This window comes from Microtus ochrogaster, unplaced genomic scaffold (assembly GCF_000317375.1).
Source record: "Microtus ochrogaster isolate Prairie Vole_2 unplaced genomic scaffold, MicOch1.0 UNK80, whole genome shotgun sequence".
NCBI classification, from domain to species: Eukaryota; Metazoa; Chordata; class Mammalia; order Rodentia; family Cricetidae; genus Microtus; species Microtus ochrogaster.
The window spans coordinates 1,122,508-1,139,370 of NW_004949178.1; the positions used below are offsets into that span (position 1 = coordinate 1,122,508).

Below are 16,863 nucleotides of genomic sequence, written 5' to 3' on the forward strand. Positions count from 1 at the left end.
GTATGAGGAGACACCAAAATAAAAATGTTTTAATTGTGGTAGAATAGGACATCTAAGAAGCGATTGTAGACAAGGAATTTCTAGGAATAATATCTCTTCTAGGAATGGCAAAAATAGGAGGACTCAGCCTTCTGGTATATGTAGGAGGTGTGGGAAAGGCTGACATTGAACTAATGAATGTAGGTCAACAAGAGACAGACAAGGCAACCCGACACCACTGGGAAACTCCATTGGGGGCCTCTCACAGACCCTGATGTCAAACAAGGCCCAGTCATTCCCAGTCACTATGGAGAACATGTCTCACCAGTAAAATTAAACAATCCAGTGCCTACTGTAGAAAACCATACTGTTCTGGATGATGGAATAGACCTGGAGGATGAGTCAAAAACTCCAATAAGGCCGGACGGTGGTGGCGCACGCCTTTAATCTCAGCACTCGGGAGGGAGAGGCAGGCGGATCTCTGGGAGTTCGAGGCCAGCCTGGTCTACAAGAGCTAGTTCCAGGACAGGCACCAAAGCTACAGAGAAACCCTGTCTCAAAAAGCCCCCCCCCCAAAAAAAACAAAAAAAACTCCAATAAGAAATAGAAAATGTATATTTTGTCAGACTTCTACAAATGATCAAAGACCAAAGCTAAGAGTGTGTATAAATGACACTGTAATTGAGGGATTACTAGACACAGGTGTGGATGTGACTATCATTACTCCAGAATCTTGGCATCCAGACTGGCCTCTTCAAGAGGCAGATATTTAATTCCAAGGAATTGGAACCCTATTTAAGTAAAATAAAGCACGAGGTGGGTTGAATGCATAGGTCCAGAAAGACAGAAAGGAAGGCTGAGGCCATATGTAACTAATATTGTAGTGAATTATGGGGCCATGACCTATTGCAATAATGAAATACCCAGGTTAACATTCCTGCTGTCCCCAAAACTCATGTTTTTGGAAAGGATATTATAAGATATTATAAATGAAGATCACCACCCATTTAGGCTGTACAAGAACACAAAGAAAATACCAAACCTTCAGGGGTACTAACAGCCTTGCCTTTAAAATGGTTAACTGAGAAACCCATATGGATTAAACAATGGTCTTTAACAGAAGACAAACTGCAAACTTTAGAACAGCTGGTACAGGAGCAATTAGATGCTTGCCATATTGAAGAATCAACCAGCCCTTGGAATTCTCCTGTATTTGTTGTTAAAAATAAATCTGGAAAATGAAGAATGGTGACAGATCCAAGAGCTGTCAACAAGGCTATCCAACCTATGGGCCCTCTACAGGCTAGATTTCTTCTTCCTTCTCTATTACTAAAAGGATGGCCTCTTATAGTTATTGATTTAAAGGACTGTTTCTTCACTATACCTTTACAATAAAAGGATCCAGAAAAATTTGCTTTCACAGTGCCTACTTATAATAATTATCGGCCTACTTGGAGATACCAGAGGACCATCCTCCCACAGGGAATGCTCAATAGTCTTACCCTGTACAATACTTTGTAAATCAGCCACAGGAAATAATACGCAAGCAAATTCCTAAGTCTATAATTTACTGTTATATGGATGGCATTTTGTTATCTGACTCAAATGCAGGTACTTTAGAAAGAATATTTGAAGACATAAAAAAGTTTTGCCTAAATGGGGATTACAAATTGCTCCTGAAAAATATAAAGAGGAGATTCTGTCAATTACCTGGGTTACAAAATAGATTTACAAAAAATTAGAACACAAAAGGCACAAATTAGGAGAGACCTATTACAGACTCTTAATGACTTTCAAAGATTGTTAGGAGATATTTCCAGTCAATGACTGGCTGTTGGGATAACACCTGACCTAATAGTTCATTTAAATAAAACATTAGATGGTGACAAAGAGTTAAATGGTCCCAAAGAATTAACAGCTGAAGCAGAAAAAGAATTGATGATCGTTGAAGACAAATTACAGGAGGCACATGTAAGCAGAGTGAATCCAATCTTAATTATATTCTAGTCATGTTGCCTTCCAGAATTTTCCCTACAAGAATTTCAATGCAAAGGGAAGATATTATCTTAGAATGAATCTTTTTAACCACATAAACCAAGTTAAAAATTAAAAGCTTATGTGGAAAATTCTCTGAATTAATTATAAAAGGAAAATTGAGACTTTGTCAACTAGCAGAGATTATAGTCAACCCAGCAGAGATTATAGTTCCTTTTACTGTTGATGAAATTAAAAAAAAATATATGCGAAGACAATGAACCTTGGCAAAGAGCTTGTGCTAATTTTTTGGGAAAAATTAATAGCAATTATCCCAAAAGTGAGAGAATTAACCTTATAAAGAGAACTTCTTGGATTCTTCCCTTAATTGTACGTGATGCTCCAATAACTGGAGCCCATACATTTTATACAGATGCAAATAGATCAGGAAAGGCAGGTTTACAAATCAGAAGGATAAGTAAGGTGGAACAAAGTGGCAGAATTATATGATATTCTCATGGTACTAAGGGATTTTAAAGAACTTCTTAATATCGTTACTGATTCGCAATATGCAGAAAGAGTTGTCTTGCATATTGAAACTGCTGAATTTATACCAGATGATACAGAATTGACTTCACTATTCATACATGTTCAAGATATAATCAGGAATAGGCTTTGTCCCATACACATAACACACATGCAATCCCATATGGGTCTGCCAGGTCCTCTAGCACAAGGCAATGCAGAAATTGATCGATTACTGATTGGAAGTGTGCTAAAGGCCTCAGAATTTCATAAGAAAAGTCATGTCAATAGCAAAGGTTTAAAGAAAGAGTTTTCTATTACATGATAACAAGCTAAGGATATTATAAAGAGATGTGTTACTTGCTCTTTCTATAACCAAACATTACCAGCAGGGAGTAACCCAAAGGGTACTCAAAGGAATAAAATCTGATATATGGATGTGTTCCACTTTACAGAATTTGTAAAATTAAAATATGTATACCACACCATTGACACCTATTCAGGTTTTCAGTGGGCAACTGTCTTGAGCTCAGAAAAGGCTGATTCAGTAATCACTCATTTATTAGAAGTTACAGCTATCATATGTATACCTGCACAAAAAAGACAATGGTCCAGCATATGTGTCTAAGAAAATGAAACAGTTTTTTGCTTATTATAATATAAAGCATATTACAGGTATGCCAAACAATCCTACAGGGTCAGGCAGTTATAGAAAGATCAAATTGAACTATAAAGGATATGCTAAACAAACAGAAAGGATTGGAAAATGCCCCCAGAAATAGACTGCATAATGCTTTATTAACCTTGAATTTTCTTAATGCTAATGAGAAAAAGACAACAGCAGCAGGGAGACATTGGATAATAGAAAAAAACTTCTGAATTAAGTCAGTCAGTATATTTCAAGGATGTTTGGACCTCACAATGGAAACCAGGAGATATGCTACGTTGGGGAAGGGGTTTCACTCTTGTTTCCACAGGAGAAGAAAAGCTATGGATATCATCAAAATTGATAAAAATTTAGTTTGAAAAAGAAAAACCTCTTGAGAAAGAGAAATGACAGCTCATCCACAGAGGTGACAAATCATATAGGTGATAAGAAAACCTCATAAAGGTTGGGGTAGGGTACTGTCCTTGTCTTTGCAGGAAAATATTTATCTTCAAAGAGTGGAGAGAACTTGGATATCTAGATGCCTAAATATAAAAAAATCGCTATTCAGAAAGAATCAACAAGCAAAGAGAAATCTGCCTTATGATGCTGTATTATCTGCATGGTAAAATTTGATTATTTGGACATGTACATACATCTCTACTTAAAAATAAGAGCTGGCTTTGGAGTTGGACAATGGCTATTCATCTCTAAATCCAAGCATGTTGTTAAAAAAAATTCAGAATTTCTGTCTCATGTCAGGAGCCATCTGGTATGGAATAGAAAGAAGATAGATTTTTTTTTTCGAGACAGGGTTTCTCTGTGGTTTTGGAGCCTGTCCTGGAACTAGCTCTTGTAGACCAGGCTGGTCTCTAACTCACAGAGATCCGCCTGCCTCTGCCTCCCAAGTGCTGGGATTAAAGGCGTGCGCCACCATCGCCCGGCTAAGAAGATAGATTTTAAGGAAATATTTTACTTTTCTCCATGCCCATTTTGTTTATATCATATCTTTCATTGAATATATGTCTCTATGAATAATGCTTAAGTTTTCCATAATCAACAGTAGATTTTCCTGCAATAATCTCATCTAGTCAGTACCTTATTTTTTAAAGGTCTTTTTAAAATTATGTATATATTTGCATGTGAGTACAGGTGCCCAAGGCATGGGATCCCCCAGAGCTGGAACTATAGACAACTATAGTTGTAAGTTGCAGACCTGATATGAGTGCTGAGAGTAGAACCCTGGACCTCTGCAAGAGCAATATGAGCTTTTAACTACTGCGATACCTTTCCAGCCCTAGTACCTTATTTCCTGAGAAAGTCTCTCCTACAGAATCTGAGCTCATTAGTTCTTTTTGTCTGGATAACTAGTACTTCCTGTCTCCACCTCCCCAGTGCTGAGGCTACAGACACAAACCTCTGTGCCTGGATTATACACAGGTGCTTGGGATTCAAAGTCAAGTACACTTGCTTGCTCAGCAGGTACCTGACCAAATGAGCCATCTCCTCAGGCCCTCAAAGCTGCATTGTTAGACAACTGTCATTATTTGAACTGTTTGGTTCCCTGGAAGACCTCACACACAGGACTGTAGTTTGATGCAACTTAGAACTAAAGATCATGAGGTTTTTAAAGCTCAGAGCTCACAACACACCAGCCTCTTCCCCAGGAATGTTTGCTGAAAACAACAAGGCACTTGGTTTGGCTGCTTGAGAAGATAATTGTTAGTTGGGGCAAAGAATAGACTTAAAGACATAAAGGAAAATGGAGGAATGAGATGTCTGGGGGACTCTGAGGCATTCCAACACATGCCCAGCATCTAGGCCCAGGACTGTGCACAAAAGCAGGAAGCAGCTGGGAAGGCCTAAACTCTTACCTTGAACTAACCTCAAGGGTATACAAAAGGAAGGCCTCAAGAAGCAACTGTCAGTTAGATGACTGAATGTTAAAAGTTGGCAAATTATGTGACATACAAAGAAAACATTATGGCCTGTATATATAAAAAGTAAATATCCAAGCAGTGGTGGCGCACACCTTTAATCCCACCACTGGGGAGGCAGAGGCAGGTGGATCTCTGGGTTTGAGGTCAGCTTACTCTACAGAGTGCATTCCCAAACAGCCAGGGCTACACAGAGAAACTATGTCTTGAAAAACAAAAACAAAACTATAATAAAAATATTTGCTTAGCTACACAGACCTTAGGGTCTGAATGTCTGGGTTTTATCCAGAGAACTTATGGGAGAAGGAGAGAACTGACTCCCAAAGTTGTCCTCTGGTTGCCACATGTGTGTTCTAGCCCTAGAGCCCCTGCCCCTGCCTCATACAATAATATTAACATGCTAAAAGAAAGGATGAGAATAGTGCTTCATGAAATCAAGAAAGAAAACTGTATAAAAAAGAACCAGTATGAGCTGGGCAGGGTAGATAGCTCTGTTGGTAAAGCTGTGTAAACATGAGGACCTGCATTTGGAACCCCAGCACCCATGCAAAACCTGGGCAAGGCATTGCAGTATGAACCTGAAACCCCAGCAATGGATGGGACCAGAGAGAGTTGGGTCCCTGGGGCTCTGAGGCCAGCCAGTCTAGCAGAAGTTGAGAGACCTTGCCTAACAGATGACAATGAACGGTCCCCACAAAGCTCAGGAAACATGAGGAAGATGGGATAATAAAATGCAAGAGATGAAGGAGGGGAGGGGTGCTGTGAAACGCTGTCTTCTGGACATGCCATGGGCCACTGCATTCATGAGCTCCCAACAGTTATGGTTTACCCGGCAGTAAACAATTCCACTATGGAGAGGGAGGACTATGAAACTTCACCTCAGCTGAGGAGTTACTGGTAATTGAAAGGGTGTTATTTTTCTTGGGTGGTGTGGCTGGTAGATTGCCTATGTACATGTAGGCAGGACTCAGTGGATTATTTTTTTAAAAAAAGGAAAAGAAAAAGAACATGAAGGTGGGAAGGAGGAATGGGCTGACCTGGGGATAGGTATGGTAAATATTTTTTTTCCAAAAGCTGGGCATGATAGTAGATACTTTGATCAGAGTCCTGAGGAGGGAGAGGCAGGTGGATCTTTAGACTTTGAGACCAGTCTGTTCTACTGGGTGAGTTCCAGGATATGCAGTGAAACCCTGCCTCAAAAAAGAAAAGAAAAAAGGAAGAATGAAATTAAGCAATTAAGGTGGATGGATCAGGGAGATGGTTCAGTGAGTAATACACTTGATGCCAACCCTGATGATCTAAATTAGATCCCCAGAACCCACATGGGGGAAGGAGAAAACCTGTCTCAAAAGTAGTCCTCTGATTTACAAATGTGTGTGTGACACATTTGTACCAACAAACATATGCACATACTAAATGAAGTAGTAAATATATTCTAAACATTTTTCTTGGGAGGGAGTGTTGAAACAGAGTCTCTCTATGTAGCCCTGGCTGTTCTGGAACTCTTTCTAGACCACAGAGATCTGCCTGTCTCTGTCTCTCAAGTGCTGGGGTTAAAGGTGTTCGCTAACACACCCAGCTAATAAAGCATGTTTTAAATGAGGTGGACAGTGATTGAGGAAGACACCAAAAGTCAACTTCTGGCCTAAATAAATAACAAACCCCTGATGTTCTTCATTCTAAAACTATCCCTAGAACTGAGGTCCTTTATACGGAGGACCCAAACATTTGAGAAGTGCTGCTTTTACTCTTGGATAGAAAAGGAACTAGCAAAAGGGAAGTCAGGGAAGTCAAACAGAAATTTGAAATTTAGAATAAGAGCCGGGAATTGGTGGCACACACCTTTAATCCCAGCACTCGAGAGGCAGAGGCAGGCGGATTTCTGTGAGTTCGAGGCCACCCTAGTCTACAAGAGCTAGTTCCAGGACATGCTCCGAAAGCTTCAGAGAAACCCTGTCTCGAAAAACGGAAAAAAAGAAAGAAAAAAAGAAATGTAGAGTAAAAACAAAAAATTAAAACTGTTTTGAGAAAGGGAAAACGATCAAACTGGAAAACTGATGAAGGTCTTGTGGAAGAAGACTAAAAATATTTCAGTGAATTTTGTAGTTTGAAGTGAAGTTGAAGGACGGAGGATAAGTGAAACACTTATTTGATACTGGAAAAATTTTCAGAAGCAGGCCAGGCATGGTGGCAAATGCCCAGAATCTTAGTACTTGGGAGAATAAGGCAGAATAATTTTGAATTCAGGGCCAGCCTGGTGCATACAGTGAGAGACCCTGCCGCAAGAAACAAAAATTGGCCAGTTGTGGTGGTACACACCTTCAATCCTAGCACTCAGGAGGCAGAGGCAGGTGCATCTCTTTGAGTTTGAGGATAGCCTGGTCTACATAGTACATTCCAGGACGACCAGAGCTATGTAGAGAAATCCTATATCAAAATGCCAAAAACAAAGACAAAACCAAAACAAAGCTGGCAGAGTGTTCAACACCATTTAACTTACCAAAAAAAAAAAAACCCCAAAAAAAAAAAAAAAAAAAAGAGAAAAAAAAGTACTCTCTGAGAGTTCCCTATATTTTGTTTTTTGTCATAACAGTCAATGATTAATTGAACTTTTTTTTTGAGACACGGTCTCAAGTAGCCCAGAATGCAGTCAAAGAGGACCTTGAACTCCTAATCCTCCAGCCTCAGTTTCTAACGGGAGAGAACCAACAGTGCTGTAATTATAGGTATGTGCCACTATATCCACTTTATGACATGCCGGGCCTCAAGTCAGGGCTTTATGTATCCTAGGCAAGCACTCAACCAACTGTGCTACATACCCTCTCCCTGGCAAAGGATCTTAAAAATAGCAAGAAGAAGCCACTCATCACAAATAATACTCAGCAAGATTAACGCTGATTTTGTCATCAGGCATACCAGTGACTAGAGAGCTCTCAAAAAGTTCCCAAAGATTATTAACCAGAAATTTATATGCAACAATACTACCTTTCAAAACTGGAGAAGGAATTAAGATATTCCTACATAAACAAAAATTTAGAAAGTGAATTTATCACTCTCAAACTTGCCTTTTAAGATATACTAAATGGAGTCTTTCAGGTTGAAATAAAAGGACACTAATTAGTAATTCAAATGCAGAAAGAGAATTATATATATAAGTACAATAAAAGACAGTATAAGTACAGTTTTCTTGGTAACCTACCCATCAGATTTAAAAGACAACTGTATAAGGCAATAATTTAAAATTTGTGTTGCTCAGTATATTCTACAGAATTATGATGTTTTAGTATAATGTTGATGCTAAATGTGATATTAATTTAAACCTTGTTTTTGAAAATTTGTTAGTTGTAATCTCCAAACAGTTCTGAATATAATAAAAGAAATAACAAGGGAGCTAAAGTGCTACACTATAATTTATTAGTGCTATACTACAATAGATTTAACACAAAGGAAGGCAGTAACAAAGAATTAATGACGAAAAAGGATCTGTCATATATAAAAGAAATGGCAAAATGGCAGTTCTTTCTTACCAGCAATTACATTGAATATAAATGTATTAAAGCTTCCAATTAAAAGGCAGAAAATCAGAGCCAATGCTACTCAAGCCTGGTGCCACCCCCACCTGAAGTGGAAGGAGAGAACCACCTCCACAAAGCTCTTTTCTAATATCCACAGGTGCATCATGGTTGGTGTGCGTGCATTTGTATACGCACTAAGTTAAAAGAAATTTACAGAAAATCAAACAGGCTGGGGATACAGCTCAGTGGCAGAACATTTGCCTAGCATATATTTGATCTCCAGCACTGATTGAAATGAAGGAAAAAAATTAAGAAAAGAAGGAAGGAAGGAAGGAAGGAAGGAAGGAAGGAAGGAAGGAAGGAAGGAAGGAAGGAAGGGAAAGAATGTGTATGTATCTCAGGGGGAGTATGCTTGAGGCCCCAGATTCAATCTCAGCACCACATACACACAATACAGCCCATGAAGAAAGTAAACAAGAAAGGCGGTGGCCATACTAGTAACAGACAAAACATACTTTAAGAAAAATTATTACTAGAAACAAAACCCATATTTTTGCCCTTAATGCACAGGGAAAGCCAATCACTTTTCAAGGTTTGGAAGTGATGTTTTCTGGCTAGGGAGATGGCTGAGATAAAGGGCTGGCTGCTCAAGCCCAATGACCTGAGTCTGAGTTATGGAACCACACAGAAGTAGGAGAAAACCGGCTCCATGCAGCTTTCCCTCTATCTCCGGATAGCAAATGTAGACATAAGTTGTTGTTGACATTTGGTTAACTTTTTTTTTTTTAAGACTCAATTTCTATTGCCATCTTGTGGCAGTTTTGAAAACTCAACTCAGTTAAGTTATTCTGATTAGAGGTTTCTTTTCCTTCTTTTTAAAGTAGTGTGTGTGTGTGTGTGTGTGTGTGTGTGTGTGTGTGTGTGTGCTCGGCGCGTACTGCTACACAAGTAAAGGCCAGAAGACAATTTTCTAGTTGGTTCCCTCCTTCTACCTTTATATGTATTTGGGGAATCAAACTCGGGTTAGAAGTCTTTCATTCGTTGAGCCAAGTAAGTCCCCACCCAGCTTTTGATCAGGTTTTCAATGACTATTCCTCAACTTTTTCTCACTTCCTGTTTCAGAACAGAAATATTATTAGTTGAAACATGTTTCTATACCTGGAATCATTTTCCAGAAAAAAGAAAACAGCATTACATTGTGCACAGAACACTGCAAATTTCTAGTCTCTGGCCAGAATATGCCAGCTTCAGATACCATCACTACCCTCTCTCACCAGTGTAAGAGTCTCTGGAAATGCTCCTTTCCCGCAGGCCTCTGTGTCCCTGGCAGAAAAATAATGACCATGAATTACTATACCCTGGTTCTCTATATTCCCAGCTCCCCACTGTTTCTCCGTAATATCCATCACACATACACTGTTCTCCCAGGTTGTGCTCTATTACTTCCAAACTGAACATGACAGAGACGGTGCATTTTTCTTGAATGTTTACTCTATAGTCACCTCTGTTGGTTCTGTGTCATTTTCTAATATTTAGTCTAAAAATGGACTCTGCTTGGCATGAAAAGATTTGTGCCAAAACCAATATAAATTTAAGATTCTTGATTTACAGTTTTGCTTTCATTAAGCACTAGAAACCTCAATTTAGAAAAATACTGTGACTATTACTTACCTGTTCCACATTACCAAAGCCAGCCACTGTATAAGGGATGGACTCCATAGAAGAAGAGCGACTATATAAAATGAGACAAAACAAGAATGCAAACAAAACAAACACACACACAAAAAAAAAACTGGTGTCAAATGAGACATGGCAGTAATTCTCTTCAGTACCAACGTGAGTCACCTCATTCATCTTTCAATTTTCTCAATAGTTTCAATGTTGAATAATAGGTTTTCTACTCACCTGACCACTTGGCTGCTATGCTGGGAACTGGGTCGTGGAGCAACTGCAAGAGCACAGAGTATAGGAAAAATTGCCATCAGTGGTGCATTCTGCCTTGTCTGGTTATATAATGTTTTTCACTCTATATGTAACATTAGCAAAGTCATATTATGGTCTCTGGGGAAAAAACACCAACAACTTCATGAGGAAAAGATTCATCTCACACAGTAGCTGGAAAGAATTGGTTTTTCACCTGATTGTGATGGGGAAGTAATGCCCACTGGTCGAGGTGTGGTTAATCTACAAGGAAACGAAAAGACAGCTCAGATCTCATCAAGCAGAAGCAAAGCCACAGTAGAGGATCAGTCAGCTACTGACTATTCTAACAGCAGCTTTGAGGCCGGAGAGGCGGCTCAGTGGTTAAGAGCAAGTACTGCTCTTGCAGAGGGCTTCAGTTCATTTCTGGCTGCTCACAACTGCCTTTAACTCTAGCTCTAGGGGAATCTAATAATCTCTTCTGGCCTCTGTGGGCACATGCGCACGCACACACACACAATTAAAAATAAAATCTCTTTTAAAAGGCAGGGGAAGAAGAAAAAGGAAAGAAAGAACAAAACAGATGCTTCTTCTCTAAGCACAGAGTACTTATTCCCTGGTAGTAGAGGCATCATCTCAACACACAGAATTGGAGCCTCCATTTTGATGTCTCTTTACTCTCCAGTTCCCTAGAGGAATCTTCCTCTACTTCTCTCTCATTTATAATGTGACTCTGGGGTCTTTTCTTCCTTCCAGTAGCATCTTACCAAATACTCTCAACCGTATATCTACGGATTCATTCATCTACTCAGCCATCCATTCAACAAACACTTCTGTCTATGTCCTTTGCCTTGAGATTAAAAGAATTAGCTATGAGAGATTCATAGGCTACTAAGAGAGAAGACAGAATCAGGCCTGGATAGAACCTAGTGGTAGAGTACTTGTTTAGCAAAACTGGAGATTAACACTCCAGCATCACAAAGAAAAAGAACCCCAGCACAACAATGTTTATATATTATAATGGATATATAAGATACAGAAATTTGAAAGAAGACTACGTAGTAACTTCTGAGACTGCAAAAGTGTTATATCTTTTGAACACACCATTAAAATATTTAGTAGCACAGACATCATTAATTAGAAAGACTTGGTGTCGTGTACCTAGTACTTAAATAGATAAGCAGTAAGTACTGAATGAATATTTACTGAATGAACAAATACCAACTCTGTTTGATGCAGTCATTACAGAAGTGATACATGTTAGATTTTCGAAGGATTGGTAGGAATTCTTATGACAATAGTCAAAGGTGAGCATTACAATCAAGATTTCAAAACCAGGGCTGGAGAGATGGCTCAGAGGTTAAGAGCACTGACTGCTCTTCCAGAGGTCATGAGTTCAATTCCCAGCAACCACATGGTGGCTCACAGCCATCTATAATGAGATCTGGTGCCCTCTTCTGGCCTGCAGGCAGACATGGAAGGAATGCTGTACACATAATAAATAAATAAATCTTTAAAAAAAAAAAGATTTCAAAACCAGTCTGGGTAACTCAGGGAGACTTATTTAAAAATGATTAGTAAAAAGTGGACCAGAAGGGCTGGGTGAGACGGCATGGTGGCATAAACCTTTCAGTTCAGCACTCAGGAAGCAGAGGCAGTCGGATCTCTGTAAGTTCCAGGGCAGCCAGAGTTACACAGTGAGATACTCTTTTTTCATTACCCACCCCTCACAAAAAGAGTGGAGGAAGGAGGAAGCTCTTGAGAAAGCACACTAGCTCAGTGATAAAGTATTCAAAAACCCTAGCTCCCTAGTACCACAAAAATAAAACAACAACAACAACAAAAAGATTTCACTTCTATCAGAGAGTCAGAAAAGTAAAAGATAAATTCATCAACAATTTTACCTATCTTGGAGCCCACACAACTAGAAACCAAGAAAAAACAGCCAAAAGCTTCCCTACATAAGAAAATGGTTAAGGATTAAGAAGAGTGAAATGCTAGGTACCCTAAATTGATCAGTACACACTGTACACATTTATCACACATCATTGTACATACACATACAATTGTACAACTGAAAATGTTTTGAAGAACAAATCAGAAAATTTCAAGGGCTACTGTGGTAAAAAACTGACCTGCTTCCGTAGTAGCTGCTTGGAGATCCCTGTAGGTAAAAACAAGGAAGTGAGGGAAGCTGCTGCAGTTAAAGGCTCTAGTAAATGGCTATCAGTATTATTGTTAGATAATGTATCTGCAAGCTCCTCTAGCTAAGGCTGCCAACAGGAGGACAAAAGTGTTCCTTATAAAATTACTAGCTCCGAGAGAATAAAAATTTAGCTTTTCATAAGAGCATACTGAGGAGCTAGTCACATGGCGCATACCTGTAATCTCAGCACTAAGAAAATGGAGCAGGAGGCTCAGGAGTTCCAGGCTAGCTTTGAGTATATAAAGAGTTCAAAGTCAAGTCCAGTGAGACAGCTCAATGGGTAAAAATGCTTGCTGTCTAAACCTGGCCTGCATTTGATCCCTCATTCCCACAGTGGAAAGAGAGAACTGACTCCCTAAAGTTATTCTCTGACTGCCAACTGTACTTACACACACATTACATATCATATACACATCACACATATTACACACATTTTGATATATATAAACACTAGCAATAATAATAATTTTTTAAGAGTTCAAAGCCTGGACTATTTTAGAATCAATCTCAAATAAAACAAAAATGTTAAAGAACAAGGAAAGGGTCCTGAGGCATCCTAAACTTCTTCAAGAGAAATGTTAAGTAGAAATATGCTTTTTGGTGAGAGCTTCCCATCAGTTATAGCATGATTCACTGAGATTTCAGAGTGGGTCAAAAATATTATTTATTGATGCTCTCAACTCTCCAAGGTCTTCTGTACCCTTATTCGTTTACTCCAGTGTATTTATTGTGCAAACACTATGCGCTTGCTGGGAAACACTGTTTCATATAGCCACCTAGAAAGATGGACAAGGTAGGAGGTAAAATAATAGTAAAGAGGACCTACTTCAGCTGGGCACAGTGGCATAGGTGGTAGTCTTCACACAGGAGATTGAGGCAGGAGTGTTCTGGGCTCAAAGCCAGGTTGAACTACAATGGTAAATTCAAGGCTAGTCTAAACTACACAGTGTTAATCTGGGAATCTAGCTCAGTAATAGAGCATTTATCTAGCATGTGCAAGGCCCTGAGTTTGATTGATGCCTCGAAACACCAAACCAAAACAAGTAAATAAACAAAATCTATTCTATTCACCTTTAGGATGGCTAGAAATTTCTTCAGTTCTCCATTCTCCTTTCTCAAGACTGATAGCTCTCTAGGAAAAAGATGGAAACAACCAGGTCCAGGTCACTAGGACAGAAATTATTCCTATTATCAACATCTTAGTTAATGCTTACTGAGAGGTGTTTGTAGACATACAAGGAACTTCCATCAGAGACCGGTGGTTCAGGGAGAAGGTGACAGGGTTTTGAAAAGCAGTCACTTGGTATGACTTCAAAGGGTTTTTATATGGAATTCTATTTGTTCTTCATACACACTCTTGGACTTCTGATGTCTAAAGTTTCCAATAACTTCGGCTTTGAGATGGCTTAGTGGGGAAAGGCCTTGCTATCACATCTAATGCCTTGAGTTCAATTCCCTGAGCGCACACAGTGGCAGGAGAAAAATGACTCTTGTAAGTTGTCTCTGACCTGGCATGCATGTAAAGGTCAGAGGGTAACACACACACAAAAATAAACATTAAAGAAAAATTATAAGTTTTTAACAAGGATTGACTTCAGTTTCATATTTCTGAAATACAACCTCTCCAAAGAAACATTTTAAGCATGTTATCAGTGTGAGTCAGTTATATCTGACTTCACTGAGGAAGAACAGCTAAAAGGTAAAATGCGTCCTTGGAGTGAAGACAGAAAAAATTAAGAGAGACCAAGGGGAACAACCAAAAACTTGTACCTGACTTTGTGTTTGCTTTGTTTTTTAATTAAATTATTTTTTATTTTATGTGCATTGGCGTTGGGTCCCCTGGAATTGGAATTACAGACAGTTTTGAACTGCCATGTGGATGCTGGGAACTGAATCCAGGTCCTCTGGAAGAGCAATCAGTGCTCTTAACCACTGAGACATCTCTCCAGCTCCTGACCCCACCCCTTTTTGGTCTTTTGAGATGAGAGTTTCTTTGTTTTCCTTGGAACTTGTAGACCAGGCTGTCCTTGAACTGACAGAGATCCGGGTGCCTCTGCCTCTCAACTGCTGGAATTAGAGGCATGCACCATTACCAGGCTGTACCTGACTTTCTTAAAACAAACACAAACACACAGGGCAATTTTCAGTCCTTACATCTGGAAATTACTACAGTTTTATTAAAAGAAAGAAAACGTGCTAGGTCTGACTCGGTACTTACTTGTTCCGGCTAGTCACTGTTTGCTGGGCCTCCTTCACAGCTGCTTCTAATTTTGTAATTCTATCCTTATAAAAAGTGATAAGAAGATCTGTTTGTCTCTTCTGGAAACGCCATACCTACTAGGAAAAAGAGGTTTTTATCATATACTTTTTATTAACTCCTTCCTATTGCTTCTGACAGCAAAGAGAAATCCACTAAATCATAGTTTAGAACTGTTCTTTTTATCTTAGACCCTCTAGCACACTTGTGACTCCCCAAAACTAAAGAGTTCAACACTAGGGAGAACCAAAGTTTCCCACTTTAGGACACTGGCTTTCTTCTATCTTAGTGGGAATGTTCTAGCATTGTAAATATTTTATATGCATAAATATATATATTCATTTATCTTGAGCAAGAACAAAATACTAGTGGGCAAAAACATTTTGCAAAATGCAAATATTTTCAAAGTGGAGGATAATTAAATATGGCACACAAAATAAAAAACAAACACTTTTTAAGCTCCCAGTTGGCTCAAACTTACCTACTTATTTGATTAGTTTCCACATTTTTAGCTATTACAATGTATTTTCCATAATTCACAGTCTCCACTACTTGAAGGGTGTTTGTGCTGTTTCAATGAAAGATGAAGATGTGACCAGGTGTGATGATACACACCAACTCAGCACTCAGGGGGTGAGGTGGAGGCAGGGGGGTAAGGAGTTTAAGGCAAGCCTTGCCTGGCTACATCATGAATCTGAAGCTGGTCTGGGCTGTGACATCTTGTTTCAGGAGGAAGGACAAAAAAGGAGAGCATTTGTTTCTGAATTTTAATTTTTCCTTGTTTGTTTCAGAATATAGGCACCTAACTTTATCTTTTGTGTTATTTTTACCATTTGCTACACCAATGTACCTATCACAGGATTGTTGAATCAGATAAAGAGTTAATATTTACAAAGTGTTTTAGCTGTGTCAGGCTCTATTTTGAATACACAGCAGAATTTATGTCTCATCTGCTTTCCACTGTTCAGACTATTAACCCTCATCTAAATTGTTGTTTATGAAAGTAAAACATCTATTTTAGAAAACTGATCAGAACAAAAGCAGAAAAAAGTCACTTAGAATTTTAGAAGTTATCTGAGATGATGGGAGAAGGTGTTTGGAAGTAATAGTTACTATAAATAGATGTAATAAGACACAATATCCCCAACATTCTAGTTCTAGCTGTGGGATCAACATGGGATGAAACAAGTTATTATAATGCATTTAAAATCTTTTTTTTTTCTTTTTTCTTTTGGTTTTTTGAGACAGGGTTTCTCTGTGGCTTTGGAGCCTGTCCTGGAACTCGCTCTGTAGACCAGGCTGGTCTCGAACTGCATTTAAAATCTTAATTGAATTTGGTAGCTCATGCCTACAATTCTAGCCCTTGTGAGGCTAAGGTAGGAGTTTCAAGGTTGAGGCTAGTCTCAGTTTCATTAGTAGACTGCAAAGCAATGTCCTGTGATAAAAAAGACAGGCAGGCCAGACTGGTGAGACAGCTTCAGTGGGTGCTGTCAACCCCTGAAGACCTGAATTCAATCCTGGGGACCCACATCATAAAAGGAAAAACAGACTCCTGAAGGTAGTCATCTGACTTCCAAACATGGCATGTGCATACATTTGTGGACAGACACACACACACACACACACACACACACACACACACACACACACACACGCGTACACACCTCTTAGTTACTTTCTATTAATGTGGAAAAGACACCATGACCAAGGCAACTCTTATATAAGAAAGCATTAATTGGGGGCTTGGTCATAATCATAAAGGCAGGGAGCATGGTGGCAGACAGGCAGGCATAATGCTGGAGAAGTAGCAGTGTTGTACATCCTGAATCACAGGCAGCAGGCACAGAGAGACAGAGAGAGAGGAAAAAGAGAGAGAGAGAGAGAGAGAGAGAGAGAGAGAGAGA

The 16,863-nt window shown here is 39.1% G+C and overlaps 1 protein-coding gene across 6 annotated transcripts in view; it reads right to left on the minus strand.

The window, feature by feature from the left end:
• Positions 1-16,863, minus strand: part of Rnf212b (ring finger protein 212B) — a 50,777-nt gene that overhangs the window by 9,321 nt on the left and 24,593 nt on the right. For 5 of the 6 annotated variants that reach the window (XM_005370474.3, XM_026777693.1, XM_026777689.1 and 2 more), the window contains exons 5-11: positions 14,921-15,036; positions 13,774-13,834; positions 12,632-12,660; positions 10,714-10,760; positions 10,482-10,524; positions 10,248-10,308; positions 9,851-9,899 (exon numbers count right to left, since the gene is read on the minus strand). In XM_005370474.3, coding sequence (XP_005370531.2) covers positions 9,851-9,899; positions 10,248-10,308; positions 10,482-10,524; positions 10,714-10,760; positions 12,632-12,660; positions 13,774-13,834; positions 14,921-15,036 — 406 coding nt within the window. The remainder of the gene's footprint in view (positions 1-9,850; positions 9,900-10,247; positions 10,309-10,481; positions 10,525-10,713; positions 10,761-12,631; positions 12,661-13,773; positions 13,835-14,920; positions 15,037-16,863) is intronic. The other variant, XM_026777691.1, reaches the window with a different exon arrangement.